This window comes from Phasianus colchicus, chromosome 10 (genome assembly GCF_987193195.1).
Source record: "Phasianus colchicus chromosome 10, bPhaCol1.hap1.1, whole genome shotgun sequence".
NCBI classification, from domain to species: domain Eukaryota; kingdom Metazoa; phylum Chordata; class Aves; order Galliformes; family Phasianidae; genus Phasianus; species Phasianus colchicus.
Window position 1 is genome coordinate 5,663,447 of NC_143445.1, and position 14,534 is coordinate 5,677,980.

A 14,534-nucleotide genomic window follows, 5' to 3' on the forward strand; every position below is an offset into this window, starting at 1 on the left:
CAGCTCCTCTCCCAAACCTATCTGCAGAAATATCAGCTCATCCCCTCCTTCCACCCAAACTTTTCCATCTCTCCTTTGTCACCCAGCACTCACCTTCATCTTCAGGTTCTTCTTCTTCCTCATTGGCTTCAGGGTAATATCTAGAATCCATCTGCTTCTGCAGAGCCTCCAGTTTGCTCTCATAGTCCTAAGGGAAGCAGGGAGAAGAACGATGCAGTCCATAGGATGCAATCTTCATCAGCCCTTCTCTCCCCACTCCATGTCCATATCGGTAAGCAGTCTCAGGAATGATGGGATGATGGATTTGTCATCATTCCAAGATGCACAGAGCTGCCCCATGGAAACAGCTGCCAGGAATGGTGGTGCTGGGACAGCCTAGAAAGCCTGGCCACCTACCAGCCGCTGCTGCTCCAGAAGGTAATTTGCCTCCTCCCTCTCCCGCCGGTACTGGTCCTCCAGCTCCTGAAGCCTGGAAGGAGCAGGGAAGATGAAGATGACCAAGCAGGGCTCCTACCCTCACCCTCCTCCCGGCCCCACGCGCCCACCTCTGCTCCATCTCCTGCTTCATGTCGATGCCCTGCTTCTCCAGCAGCTCTCTCTGGGCGAAGGCCCAGTCCACGGGCTCAGCAGGTGTCTCAGCACACGGCGTCCGCTCCCGCTCCTGCCGGGCCTGCTCGGGGTGGTTGAAGCGGAAGACGTGGCTCTTCCCCATGATGATCCGGTTTCCTGTGGCAGGGACAGAAAGCCTGAGTTTAGCCGCAGGGATGGCTGCAGTGCATGGAACTGTGGGCAGAAGCATCCCCTGGGGACCCACCTGAGCGCAGGACGCTGGGCTCCGTCACCTTTTTGCCATTCACGTAGGTGTCAGCGCCTTCACAAGGCTCCAGGGTCACAATCACTGCGTGACAAGCGGCAGGTGGAGGGGCAGCCTGGGCCTCCAGGCATATTCCCACCATGAGTGATGAACAGGGCTTGGCCAACCTCACATCGAGCCCCAAGCCCAGGGCAGGACCCCAGGATGAACCCGGGCAGACAGAGCCCCTCAGGACAATCTGTACCTTCACCGCCGGTCCTCGTGTCACTGCGGAAAAGGCAGTGCTCTTCCTTGATGAAGTGCCCACTGAGAACGATGTCCTGCCTCTTCTCTGCATCTTCCCGGCCAACCCTGTTGGGGAAAAGGCAGCTTGAGCAGCTGTGTCTGTCCTCAAACCAGCCCCAAAATATCCTCCTTTGGGCTTCAAAAGTACTCTCTGGACTTGCACCATCAGCAGGACTAACATCTCTCATGAGATTGCCATGGACATACATGTTACCCAGTGTGGCTGTATTGCTCATATAAGCTCAGCAGACCCGGCCCTCACCTGGTTATCCCGTCCTTGATGTAGTAGAGAAGGCACTCAGACATGAGCGGGTCTTCATTCAGGTTGACCAAGTGGGGCGTCTGGGGAACACAAGAAGGAGTCACCAGGATACAGTGAAACCCAAGCTCACCCCCCAGCTCCTCACCCTTCAGCCTCCATGACCATCCAGTCCTGTGGCCACCCTGACCCAACCCAGTGCCAACAAAACCAAGGCTGGACTCCGTTGTGAGCATCCACCAAGCCTTCTCACTTTGCTCTTCCAAGGGTTGAGTTCTTGGTGGCTTTTCCCTGGCTGCTGGGAATATTTGGAATGCAACTAGGCCCAGCACAAGAAGTCCTCAAATGGAGGTGGCCACATCTGCACTCTCTGTCCTTCCTCCTATCAGCTCCCTCCCATTATTTCCTTCCCACAAGCCATGGCCACTGTGCACTTGATGAGAGGGAATTTCTGCAGGCTACTGCAATTGCACCTTCTGTCAGCGGGACAAGCTCTGAGTTTCTCAGAAAGAGGAGGATAAATGTTCTATCAGCCTGTGGGCACCCTGCATGCAGAGGTGTCCCCAGCTGGAGAAACCACAATGGGTGCAAGAGACTCACAGCAAACAGGGCAGGAGAGCTGGAGTAAAAGGAAACACAGGCTGTTCTCCATGGTGGCTGGCAGGAATAACATACTCTCCAGATCCTCTGGGTCTGAAACTCTGAGGCTCTTTTGGTTTGCAATTTTGCTCCAGATTTGCAAGATTTGGACAAATTGTCACCCCAGTGATGGCGTACAGCAGGGCAACAAGGTCTGGCTGTGCTCTGCTCACAGTCAGAATGTTTTGCACGCTTTTGGAGCTAGCATTCCTCGCCAGCAGCAGGAGAAATCAGAGAGCTGAAGAAAAGGTTGGCACCACGAGCACCACCGCAAGGCCACCTCAGGACCAACCTGCTTTGGGGAATACACCCCCACGCTTCCCACACACACATCGGGGGGCCTAACAGGCAGCGGCTGAGGCAGGTGAAAAACAAAGACGGTGGTGTGAAAACTGTCAGAAGAGCCACATCAAGGTCCCAAAGTGCTCATCGCCACGTGTCCCAGCAGGGGCTGGGGGCAGAGCCTGCTCTCCTCACCCAGTGGGTCCCATAAGGTATTCGGGTGGTGGTGAGGAGCTGCAGCACTGCACTGGCAGGGCTCGCTGCCAGATGATCTGCTTGGGGCAGGGCCAGTGTTTGCTCAGAGAATGCTTCCTGCTATTTAATGCTATTTAATACCCCTGTGCCTCCGTTTCCAAGCGAGGAAGCCCTGAAGGCTGATGGCAATATCAAATGCCCCAGGTGTTAGCAGCCGACACCAAGAGCCTGACACCACAACTGTCACCAGGGCTCCATGGTGTCTCTTGAATGGGAGTTGTGTCTTCCACTTGTGGCATATGGACAGAGCAGGGCTTGCACCAAAATATGCATAGCAGCTTCCAGAGCTAACAGTTAATGTTTCTGAGAGCCCCCTAGAAATATCTGGAGCTGGTTGACACAGATAGGCTTGGAGGGAACTGCATGGGTACCACCTGCCCATTTAGCAGGGAGAATTAGAGGATCCTACCTTTTTTGGAGAGAAAACACCCAGGGTGCCTCCGTCCTCTCTCATGGCCACCCCCATCTCGGCCAGCAAGGCTTCCCTGCAGGAAGCAGAGCCTGTCAAAACTGCACCAGCCCTGGCAGCCACCCATCACTGCTCCTTGCGTGCCCCCTGGGGATGCCTCGTGCTCGCCAGGCGCAGCTGGAGCCCATGGGAGTCACCAAACTGCCCCCATCCCAGCCCACCTACCTCTCCATCCGGATCGCCTCTGTCCTGCGCAGCTTCTCCTCCCACGTTTCGTTCAGCTCAGCAATGATCTTCTCTGTTTCCTGGTGGGGTGAAGGAGGCTCAGTGTTTTGGACATTTGGTTGGGCTCAGCCATGGAGCTGAAAGTCAGCCTGGTTTTGATGGGCTCTGCATTCGCTCACTGCATCTCACAGAGCAACAACAGCTCCAGCCCAGCCCTGTCACACCAATCCCACTCCTCACCCAGGGCACCTGGCAGCTCCGGGTCCACAGAATCACAATGACAGAGACATTTCAGTTGGAAAAGGCATTCATGGTCACCAAGTCCAACCACCAACCCAACCCGCCACGTCCCATCACTAGGCCGTGGCACTTGGAGCTACCCCACACGGTTCCTCAACACCTCCAGGGGTGGGGACCCAGCCCAACACCTAACCACCCTTCCATAAAGATATTCCTCCTGATACCCAGTCTGAACCTCCCAACCTGAGGCTGTTTCCTCATGGCCTGTCACTTGTCACCTGGGCAAAGAGACCGACACGTTCTCCTTTCAAGTGGCTGTAGAACAACGAGGCTACGATTCAGCATCCTCCAGACTGCACAGCCCCACTTCCCTCAGCTGCTGCTCTTAACTCTCGTTCTCTACATCCAGCAAACAGCAGGTGCAACAAGCCAGCCTCCTACCTTGAGCCTTTCAATAGCCTCTTCGCTGCCTGGAGCAAACATGATGCGCTCGTGGAGGCTGGCAACAGAGGCTGCGCGGCTGGAGAGAGCCGACAGGGAGGAAGAGGGGCTGATGCCAGCAATAGCGTTGGTCACTGTGGAGAGATTGTCATGGCGTTGGCTCAGCTCTGTCCCAATAGTGCCATTATTGTTCTCAAAGTCGGACACATCTACGGGTGGGGAAGGAGAGGGATGGGCCAGGGGGAAGACACATGGACAGGAAGAAGGAAGAGAGAGAGAAAGAAGACAGAGACGAGAAAAGCTGTTGGAAAAAAAAAAAAAAAAAGTGGCAAGAAGAAAGGCAGAAATTAAAATAAAAAGGCAGAGCATTGGCAGAGCAGATCAGCAGCAGTGCCCTGGGGCCACTGTCAGAAGCAGCTCAGGAGCAGTCTGGGAGCCCTTCCTGGGCTGCTGGGGATGCTTTTTGACGACACGGTGCCTAAACCACCTTGCCCAAGCACATGTAGCATCCTGCCCCATGGCCCCAGATGTGCTGGGTTGGGAGCAAGGGGAATTTGGGGAAAGTAAGGAGAGCCAGGAGCCCCCATCCTACAAAGGGGACAAGGAGATAGGGACCTGTGCTCAGACTTCACTGCAGCCCAGCACCTCAAGCATCAGCAACCACCAGCTGCTGGTCTCATCTCCCAGCGGGATGCTTGCAGCTGCTGCTGCTGTGCAATCCATGTGGACATGAGTCAACATCCCCTCTCCAGGGATGATGGCCACTCCAACCTCCCTGCTCCTAGGGGCCAGCCAGCTTCTATGGAGAGAACCGTTCCGTCTGCCCAGGCACTACCAGGAGAGATGGTGTCACCCTCTGGCTGCTTGGGGACAGAAGCCCCATCACTTTGTGAAGTCTCCACCTTGAATTCACCCTGTTCCTTTGCTGCCCCCAGGATGATCCTCAGCAGAACCAGTCTCCAAGGTGTCCCAAGGCCACCCACATCACACCATGCCTGCCTGGCACCAGTTTGCCCTGGGAGCAGAGCCCATGCCTTCAGAAGCAGTGCCAGAAGCAGCATCCAGCCCAGCAGCAGCAGCAGCAGCAAGGGGGAGCACAGTTACAGCATGGGGAAAAGGGTCCACCAGGTGAATTTGCAGGACTTCACATTGCAGTGTGTGCCCTGCACAAGGGAAGGGAAGGGCATGATGGCAGTGCAGAGATATCCCTGTGCCAACCGTTCCCGCAGGAGAACACTGGGCTCTGCCACTCTCCCTTTGCCAGCGCCCTGGGAGTAGCTGTGGGAGCCCTTCCCCATGCTGCACAAATGCTCCTTGGCACAGCCTACCCAAAGCAGAGAAGCAACACAGAGTACCAGTGACAGGCAATACACACATTTGGATCCTCCCGCAGCAGGGTGGGCTAAGAGAGAGAGACAGCGGGGGGAAGAAGACAAAGAAAACAGAACAAGAGTGGGTTCATCTAGGTAGGATTGACAACAGCCTGAAAGCATGGGGAGGAGAGGCCTTGGGGCCCCCAGCATCATCCCAGGCAGTGGGACACAGACTGTGGGGTGAGGAGGGCTCTGGAATGGCACATGCGGGGCTGGTCACAGATGTCCCAGCAGGGTAGTGACAAGGAGGGGACGTGCCATTCCTCACAGTGAGGTGGGCAATGAGATGGTCTGAGTGTGGAGCAGGACATGGGGCAGCTCTGGGAGCATCCCCACAAGATCCCAGCCTGGCTCTGCGCGGCGCGGTACCTACTGTCAATGATGTCCCCGAGCCCCTGGGCATAGAGAAGGTCACGCAGGCGGGCCACCTCATCCTTCAGCTCCCGGATCAGCTTGTTGTTGGGGTCCTCGTTGATGACAGCATTGCAGCGGATCTGCTTGGCACGGTCGGCATATCTGGGGAGAGACAGGGCCCTGAGTAGGGTGGCTTGGCCAGAGGACCCCTCTTATAGGGGCCTGCAGGCAGCCCTCACCTCCTCTCTGCTGAAAGGAAGGGACACTGAGCACAAGGGAGCACTGGGCTTTGGAGACCTACTCAACCTCAGACCTCCTGCCAAAGCCTACCTTAATGTGCTGAGCGTCTCATCGTAATTGATGTCAGCAGGGCTGAGGGCAGCGACCATGGCTGTCCTGGAGTTGCCCCCTGTTCAGACAGACATAGGGTTTCAGTGAGTTGTGGTCCCTGCAGCAACCATCCCTGCCAAGTCATGCCCCCCAGACCCCTCACAGCCTCGCAGCCTCACCCAGATTCTCCCTTAGCAGCCAGGTCAGCACTGAGTCCCGGTATGGGATGAAATCTGTTTTCTTCTTCTTCTTGTTCTGGGGAAAGGAAGCAGAAGGTCAGGCTGTCATACTGCCTGCTCTCCTTTTTGCTGAAATGTTCTGCCTGCAAAACGCATTGCAAGGGCTGGGAGGTGTCTAACAAGAGTCATGCATTGACCAAGATGCTGAGGGATCAGCCTAACCCACAAGAGAAGTGTGAGTTGGGTCCACATTGTCTCACCACTACAGGGCTCAACTCATACCACCGCACAACCCACTTCCACTCCTCAAGAGAAAACCCACCCAGCCCTGTCAGAGCACGCACCTTATTTGGCCCCGAATCCTGCAAAGAAAGCAGAAAAATTGTTTAGCTCTGTTGCAAACAGAAAGGAATGGGGGAGGGAGGTGACAGTAAGCTGCTCCCCATCTCTTCACCCAGCATGGGATCCCAAGAACGTGGCAGTATTATCAGACGAGCTGGCTCCAGCCACAGGGGCTGGGCAGTGAGGATAGGTTGGGACATATCTACCCAACCCTGAGAGCTGGGAGTCTAGGTTCTGCAACCCCTTTGGAGATGGGAGCTTGGATGCTTCATATCTGAGAGCTTGGGTGCACAACCTCCCTTGGAGATGGAAATCTGGGTGCTCCATGGGGCTGTTCACTCATGCTCAGGCTACCTACCATTTCGGCCAGAGCAGAGATGACTTTTCCCAGTGTGGTCAAGGACTTGTTGATGTTTGCTCCTTCCTGATGGAGAGAAAACCCCAAATCATTAGGCCCTGTTTCAGAGCAGCGCTAAAGCCCAGCAGCCCAGAGGATGGGGAAGCCCCAGTGCAGGGTGTGCAAACAGCAGCTGGTCTTACTGGGCAACCAGCAACTCCCAAGTGGAGCCTGTGGATTCTGCTTGACCTGGCACTGGGCAACTCAAAAAGTGTCAGCTTCCAGTGCAGTGTGTGGGGAAAGGACAAGGAACACATGGGGATGAGGAGCCTGGCACCATTACCATTCCACACTCACCTTCAGCCTTGTGCCCTTCGCGCCGGTCGAGTCAGCTCGCTCACTGCCAGCCAGGTCCACCAGGCTGATTTTGCTGACCTGCAGGCAGAGACAGAACCGACAGCTGTAGCAGGCTGGGCACGTGTCCAACACACCGGTACCCAACACCCAGCACCTGCCCAGTTGCTCTCCATGGCCAACAGTGGCACAAAAAGCCCTCGCTGTGTCCTCTCGTGTTTCCCAGGGGCTCTGCTCTCACCTTCTCAGTGGTGATGTCCGTCTCGGCATCGTGCCGCTTCTGGGTGAAAATGATATTGAAGACGGCGTGCGAGCGACTGCTGGTCTCATTCATGTTGGTGGCAGCCACCGTGCTGTGGGGAGAGGACAGAAGGCATGACACCCCGCAGGGAATGCCAGAGCAGTGATGTTGGGGACAATTATGGGGCAGGGCAGTCAAGGCAGATCACATCTTGCCTCCTTTCTGGGGAAGCAGAGAGGCACCAAACTCTCACCCTGCCCCCAGCAGCAGGGAAAGCTTTACAGCCAACTTCAACCCATGCACAAATATCTCGGTATCCCTAGAGGTGCCTGCAAGCTTTTCAGGTGTTTCAGTGTTCTTCTGCACCCCACTCACCGGGCCTTGTTCCCCGAGTCCATCAGGTCCTGGATGTCGTTGTAGGAGGTCACGGCCAGCTTGGAAAGGTCCTCCACATAGGGACCCATGAGGGGGTGCTCTCTCACTCGCAGGTTCCCCTTGTTCTTGGGGTTCAGGAGGTCTCTCACCCGCTCGCAGTAGATCTCCATGTAGCTCACCTGAGGACAGCATGCACAGGGCTCTGAGTTTCATTTGGAATTAATGGTGTTGGTGCACAGCCAACACGCAGGGCCTCCAGCATCCCACTCCCAGGAGGAGATGTGCCTACCTCCACGGAGTAGGACATGTTGTCGTTGGTTGTGTCATTGATTCGGGAGAAGAGGTCCTCACACAGCTGCAGAGAGAAGAGTTGGGATGCTCAGCCCCGGGCAGAGGGATGCTCTGCAGTCCCCCTGACCCACAGATCATCTCCCCGACTTGTCCCTCCCTCTGACTTCTTCCTTGGGCATCCTGCTCAAGTGTGAGGCAGTTTTTCAGGTTGGATATTAGGAAGAATTTCTTCTCAGAAAGAGCAGTGAGGCTCTGCACAGCTGCACAGGGAGGTGGGGCAGCCTGGAGGTGCTCGGAGCTGTGGAGATGTGGCACTGAGGGACGTGGGCAGTGGGCATGGTGGGGTGGGCTGGGATTGGACTTGGGGATCTGAGGGGTCTTTTGCAACCTTAATGATTGTATGATTCACCAGGCAGTACCTGTGGGATGATGCCTTGCTGGTCCTTCTCCTGCTTCCCCATCATGGTGTAGGATTTGCCAGCACCAGTCTGTCCATAGGCAAAGATGCAGACGTTGTAGCCTTCGAAGGCATGCTGCAACATCTCCTCGCCGATGTCACGGTACACCTGCTTCTGAGATGCATAATTGATGTCTGCAGGCTGCGGAGAGAAGGCAGGAGAGGAATCAGAGAAAGAGGTCATCCTGCTGCGTCCCATTCCATCCGGGCTCAGGCCCCCTGCTGCTTACCGTGGTGTGGGACCAGTAGGAATAGTCAAAGCTGAAGCTTTTGGGTGTCTCTTTGGGCTGCTTCGGGTTCAGGATAGCTGGGGGCAGACAGAAAAAGATGTGATGAAACCAGGTGGCAGCACCACATCCCACACCCCGAGTGGGCTGCGATGGGCTCACTCCTAAATCCCCACTGGGATGGAAATTGGGGGCAGGCAGGAGGGCAAAACCTTGTGCGGGTGAGCAGCTCCTTCTATTGGGCTCCCTCCTGCCCCATTGCACCATGGGGACAGCTCAGGGTCACAGCCCCGATCCCTTCAGCCATCCCCAGGGACTTGGAGCAATGCTCCCAGCCCCCTCCTGCTCGCTGCTTTATTTTGGTACCTTATCCTCCCTGCAGCAGCAGGGTGATTAATGCCCTGTGTTAAACCGCCAGCGGAAACAAGAGCCTGCTTTTTCCCATCCCCTGGTGAAAAGGATGTTGCCATGGAAATTAGAGACTGCATCACTTCTCTTTCTCACTTGCTCGATGCTTTTTTTTTTTTTCTCCCCCACCCCGTGGAGTGTTTATGATGCTTTTTTTTTTTTTTCTTCTGAAATAACCAACACTCATAGAGATGCGTCAGAAGAAACCCAAACCAGGAGGGCAGTCACGGGATGCAGCGCTCAGCAATCGCCGCTGACATTGAGATGCCCTTGCAACATGCACAGGGCTGTGTGGGGAGGGGGGGAAAACAGCCCCCAGTGTGGGGCACCCAGCCCCCAAGAAGAGCCCTGCCAGCATGCGGCGGTGGCAGCGGGACCACAGTGCTCCCTGTCACTGCTGCGGGGCTGGGAGCTTACTGAGCAGCTGGGGGGGCTGCACAAACCGTGGTGGGTTCTGCAATCCAAATCCCAGTGGGTTCTGCAACTCAAATTCCAATGGGTTCTTCAGCCCAAATTCCAATGGATTTCCCCCAGGGTGGGATGCCCCATCGCCATCCCATTGCCCATCCACCACCCCACGCCAGCAGGTGCCTGCAGATCTGCCCACATGGCACAATCACCACAAGTGCTCCAAGTTTGGAATGGGGTGAAAAAGCACCCAGTGCAAACATGAGGACACCACAACCACTGCTGTGCTTGATACAACCCAGGTCCTAAATTAATGATGAAGTCTTCTCATGAACAGCAGGGTCGCTAGGAAACGGGCTTTGCCGTGCTGAATTGGCAACGTGTCCTTGACCTGTCACCACAAAGGTGACAAAGGAGGGGTCGGGACCGAAACCTGCAGTGAGAAGAAGCTGGCACAGGGAAGACACTGCATGTCGCAGTGCTGTCAGTGCCGGGCACAGGGCTGGGAGCAGCGGGGATGGCACTGAGCAGCTCTGTGTGCCCCAGCTGCAGCCACCCAGCTGGCGGGGGGGGCACGTCCCCTGCATGGTCAGTGGCTGGGAAATGGGGAAATGCACTGTGGCCCTGTGGATCTCCCATCCTATCCCATCCCCAAAGCTGAGATGCTCTCTATGCCCCTTTTTTCACTCTGGTTATTTGCCAGCGAGTGGATGGATGTGCTGGATGTTCTTGGAGGTCTTTTCCAACCTCTATGATTCTACGATGGGAGAAAAAGGTATGGACAAGAGAGGGAGGAGGAGAACTCTGGAGATGTCGTTTATATTTGTCACACATAAGTACTGAACTGGACAAAGCAGAATGAAATGAATCCCCATATTTTAAAGCCCCGTGTTTTGCCATGACAACAGAAATGCCAGGCCTCAGGCTGGGATAAAGCCCCGGGGAGAGCAGACATCAGTGTGGGGAAGCACCTGGAAAAGCACTGCGGGCAGCGGTGCCTGCAGGGCTGCTCCAGCCCCAGCCTGTGGCCATTCAGTGCCACGCTGCCCTCAGGAATGGCAGTGGGAAGGAGGCCGGGGTCCCCGTCCCCGTGGCAATGCTGCAGTGGAACAAAGCAGCAGTTGTTGGCAGGCGGGTGGTCACCATGAGCCAAGAAGTGTGAGGGAGGGGGGCTGGAAATTGGGGAACAAGGGCTGCGGGAAGGGCTGGCTCCTTCGCTCCCATCCCCCTGCCCCTGCACCCAGCGTGGCGTGATGAATTCTGCTGAATGAGTTACGCAGAGCCGCCCCGATACACCATTCTGCACTGACCCTGGGGAGAGGGAGAGGCTGCGAGAGGACCTTCCGCCCCACCAACCGCATTCAGCTTTGGCCTGGCTGCCGGGCAGGGGGTGCCCCAGGCTGTCACGCTCCATCGGCGAGAGGGGCTCAACACGACTCCGGGAGCAGCGCGGCCCCACGCAGCGCCCCCAGCGGGATCAGCCCATGCTTTGTTCATTCATCGCCTGACGCCGCGGGCGAGGAAAAGCTCGCTGTCAGCAAAGGGCCGGCGGGAGGGAGCCGCACTGCCCACACCGGGACCTGCCAGACGTCCCCACGCGTCACGCTGCAGCGTCCTTTGCTGGCGGTGCGTGCCATGGGGGTGGCTGGCACCGGCACCTCCTGCTCCGCCGGTGACGCAGGGAGCTGGGAGTTATTTTAGGTGCTGTCCCATCTGCATGCTTCCAGAGCCAAAGAGGAGGGATGTAGGGTGGTACCATTTCCCCACCGTTGCATGGTGTCAACCCCTGCTCTGATCCCTGCAACCCAAGCAAACCCCGCTCCCGCAGTGCACGGGGGGCTCCCGATGCCGTACTCACTGGTGGTGCTTCCTGACATCTGGATGATGCATTTGGACTCCCGGCTCATCTCGCGGGAGTTGAAGGGCCGCACGCGCACCGCCACTTTGACGGACGCTCCCGCCATGGCGCCGGCTGGGATGGGTGCTGCTAACGGAGCTGTCCTGTGGGGCGACAAGGAGGAGTCAGGGGAGCTCCCACCTCCAGGCCCTGCCGGAGGAATGATCCTTCACTGAGTCAAGACGAGCCAAGAGCATCACCCAGCCACCTGCAGCATCCCTTGGACAGAAGGGGACACGGCGCCTGCAGCTGGGGGCAGGGCAGCTTTCTCACCTCGAGGTGCTGATCCCATGGACTGAGCACTCCTTTGCCCTTCGTGTGCCCATCCCCACAGCTTCCAGCCCTCAGCCCAGAAGGGAGGAAAACCCTTTGACTCGAGGACAGACAGTGGGAGGAGGGCATTGCACACAAACATTGCGGTTTCTCGGTGCCCCATGGATGTCCACTGCCCTGCCCTGCGCACTCAATAGCTATTTTCCACTCCATCTCGCTAAGCCAGCAATCAATTGTCTCAGCAGCAAAGGGCAGCCCTGCCAGCAGGGCCTCGATGGCCCCCGGGGAGGCAGCAGGGGCAGTGCCTTGGGATGTTTGCCCCAGGGAGATGCAAAGGGATGAGCACCAGCCCCACTTTGCTTCTTTGGATGTCAGAAACCGGAGTGGTGTGTTGGGCCCTCAACACAGGATGGGCTTTCACGTGCAAAAAGAACAGCTCAGTTTGTGGAAAATGAAGAAAGAGCAGAAGAAAACCCACAGGATGGTCCCAAGAAAAGGGCACCGCTTTAGAACCCTTTGGGTATTAGTCCAAGGGGAGGCAAAAATCACGATACTCTCTGCCCAAGGGTGGGTATGTGCGTGGTGCAGTGAGAAATCTGCAGCCAGAAGGCACGACAAGTGTGGTGATGCCTTTGGGCAATGCTTTGCCCACATTAAAGGTGCACTGCATCCCTGCAGGAGGAGTGCAGGGGTGTTTGGGTTTACCAAAACCCCACTCACTGCATCCCACTAAGATGCCAATCCCTAGCACCTGCTCTCAGGCTGCTCTCAGCTCTATTTCCAGCGCATTGCCAGCAGCACCCTGGGCCCAGTGAGCACGATGCACACACGCCTCTGCATCCCCCATCCTGCTGCTTCCTTGGATTGAGGGATATAAAAAATAAATGCGACCAAAGGGAAAGAACAAGCTGCCGCAGAGCCACGCCAAGGCGCCGGGCTCCATTTTCTGACTCGGAGCAGCTCCGACCATTTCGTTTCCTTGCTGCCATCCCCTCCCGGCCCAATCCCCGTGCCTGGGGCCACCGCCTGCCTAATCCGCTGCCTTCGAGAGAAATCCGATAACGCACGGCCGGCGCCGCTGGGAGCGGTCCAGCGGGTGGGAAGCAGGGAGGGAGGCTCTCACGTGGCTGCCGTGTCCCCAACGCGTCCCCTCCCCGCAGAGCTCCATCGCGGGAGCGGCCCGATGGCCACAGAGCAACAATTAATAGGATCAGCCAAGATTAATTGAGCGGGGATTAGATGAAGGGATTAGATAAACCCAAGGCGGCGCTGCCACACCCCGTGTGCTGCCATCCCACCAAGGTGACAGCAGGATGCCCTGCAGCCATCCTTTCCCATCCGTTCTCATCCCATCGGGATGCTGCGGGATCGCCATGCCATTTTCAGCAGAAACCCATCCCCTGGAGGATGCTGTGGTTCGGGTGACATCACCCACAGAGCGTTGGGTGTTCTGCTGCTCCACATCCCCACGGGTTCCTTCCTGCTGGGGTCACACCCTATGGGGCTGAGGACTGCTTCCCACTACCCCAATGACATGACACATCCGGAGCCTGGCCACCCGCCCCTCCCAGGTTGGTGTAAAAGCCTTGTGTCCCTGCCAGCCACCCGGCCCCTGGGATCACTCTTCCTTTTGGATTGATGGTGGCTGTGGCATCTCTCTGACCTCCACCTGCCCCAGGCCAGCCAAAAACCCTGGGGAAGGGCTATTGTCCCCAGTCACATTCATTGGGACACCCATCTCGTGTCCCCAGCCCAGCCTTGCACAAGGGCCGTGACGGTGCAGTTTTCAGCATGCAGCGCAGGCGGGCTGGGATCACCCATCCCTGAGCTTCGAGGGGGCACTCGGGGCTGGTGGCTGCGTGCCGTGCCCTGTGCCACCCGCCCTGCCCCTCTCGGGTGTCGGGGCACCGCAGCTCCGCAACGCGGATCGAATCCAACGTGCAGGTGGCGATGCGAAGGCTGCGGGCCCGCGGGGATCTGCGGCCACCGCTGTGCCACCTCAGCCAAGATGGAGGGCAGCGCGGGGCCGGGGGAGGAGGACAAAGGGGCGGCCGAGCTCCGTGCCAGCCGCCCCCTCCCACCGTCCGAAGCCGCCAGCGCTGCCCGCGGGGACACGGCGGCCGCCCCAAGGTCAGCGGTGCCAGGCGCGGATCTCCGCCGCCTCCCGGGACCGCCGCCGTTTCACCCCGAAGCGTAACGATGACGGCGCAGGAGCCCCGCAGCCCCGCACCTGCCGCCCCCGGGGCATCGCCCCCCCGCCCGATGCTTCTGGAAGCCGCGGCGGCTCCGTGCCCGCCGTGCCCGCCGCGCCCTCTGTCCCTCCCTCCCCGTGCCCGCACGGTAGCGGACAGCAGCCCGCAGCCCCCCGCTGCCCCTCTGCGCCCCGACGGGGCGGCGGCCGCAGCCCCCTCCCGAAGGGGTCCCGCGCGGTGCCGCTGCCGGTGCCGCCGCCCCTACCTGTGCCCGTGGGCGGCGGGGCGCTGCGCTCAGCCGCTCCGCACCGGCATGGGGCCGGCGCCGGTGGTGATGCCGGTACCGCTGCCGATGCCGATGCCGATGCCGGTGCGGGCGGTGTCGGCCCCGCCCCTGCGGTCCCGCCCTGCCCCTCCCCACCCCCGCGCTCCCATTGGCCGCCGCCGCCCGGGGCGGTGACGTCACCGCATCCCACCCCAACACCACCCCCGGCCCCGCGCTGCGGATCCGCCGCAAGGGCGCGGGGAGAGGCGGGACCTGCGTCACCATGGCAACCGGCACCACGGCAACCGGCGCCTAGCAACCGTCACTCGGCAACCGTCGCCACGGCAACCGCCCCCCCTCCCCGTGCGCGGAGCCTCCGCCC

At 58.4% G+C, this 14,534-nt stretch overlaps 1 protein-coding gene across 31 annotated transcripts in view; it reads right to left on the reverse strand.

Annotated features, from left to right (window-relative positions):
- KIF1A (kinesin family member 1A) overlaps positions 1-14,305 on the reverse strand; it is a 32,550-nt gene extending 18,245 nt beyond the window's left edge. For 17 of the 31 annotated variants that reach the window (XM_090147103.1, XM_090147101.1, XM_090147100.1 and 14 more), the window contains exons 1-23: positions 14,153-14,305; positions 11,384-11,526; positions 8,713-8,789; positions 8,445-8,624; positions 8,024-8,089; positions 7,735-7,913; positions 7,360-7,471; positions 7,122-7,199; positions 6,786-6,851; positions 6,430-6,447; positions 6,086-6,161; positions 5,907-5,985; positions 5,596-5,738; positions 5,225-5,251; positions 3,850-4,058; positions 3,169-3,248; positions 2,944-3,019; positions 1,362-1,441; positions 1,059-1,165; positions 815-898; positions 546-726; positions 397-469; positions 94-187 (exon numbers count right to left, since the gene is read on the reverse strand). In XM_090147103.1, the coding sequence (XP_090003229.1) occupies positions 94-187; positions 397-469; positions 546-726; positions 815-898; positions 1,059-1,165; positions 1,362-1,441; positions 2,944-3,019; positions 3,169-3,248; positions 3,850-4,058; positions 5,225-5,251; positions 5,596-5,738; positions 5,907-5,985; positions 6,086-6,161; positions 6,430-6,447; positions 6,786-6,851; positions 7,122-7,199; positions 7,360-7,471; positions 7,735-7,913; positions 8,024-8,089; positions 8,445-8,624; positions 8,713-8,789; positions 11,384-11,489 (2,191 nt within the window). In that variant the 5' untranslated portion in view covers positions 11,490-11,526; positions 14,153-14,305. The remainder of the gene's footprint in view (positions 1-93; positions 188-396; positions 470-545; positions 727-814; positions 899-1,058; positions 1,166-1,361; positions 1,442-2,943; positions 3,020-3,168; positions 3,249-3,849; positions 4,059-5,224; positions 5,252-5,595; positions 5,739-5,906; positions 5,986-6,085; positions 6,162-6,429; positions 6,448-6,785; positions 6,852-7,121; positions 7,200-7,359; positions 7,472-7,734; positions 7,914-8,023; positions 8,090-8,444; positions 8,625-8,712; positions 8,790-11,383; positions 11,527-14,152) is intronic. The other 14 variants (XM_031596500.2, XM_090147110.1, XM_090147108.1 and 11 more) reach the window with 2 other exon arrangements.
- Between the last annotated feature and the right edge of the window lie 229 nt (positions 14,306-14,534).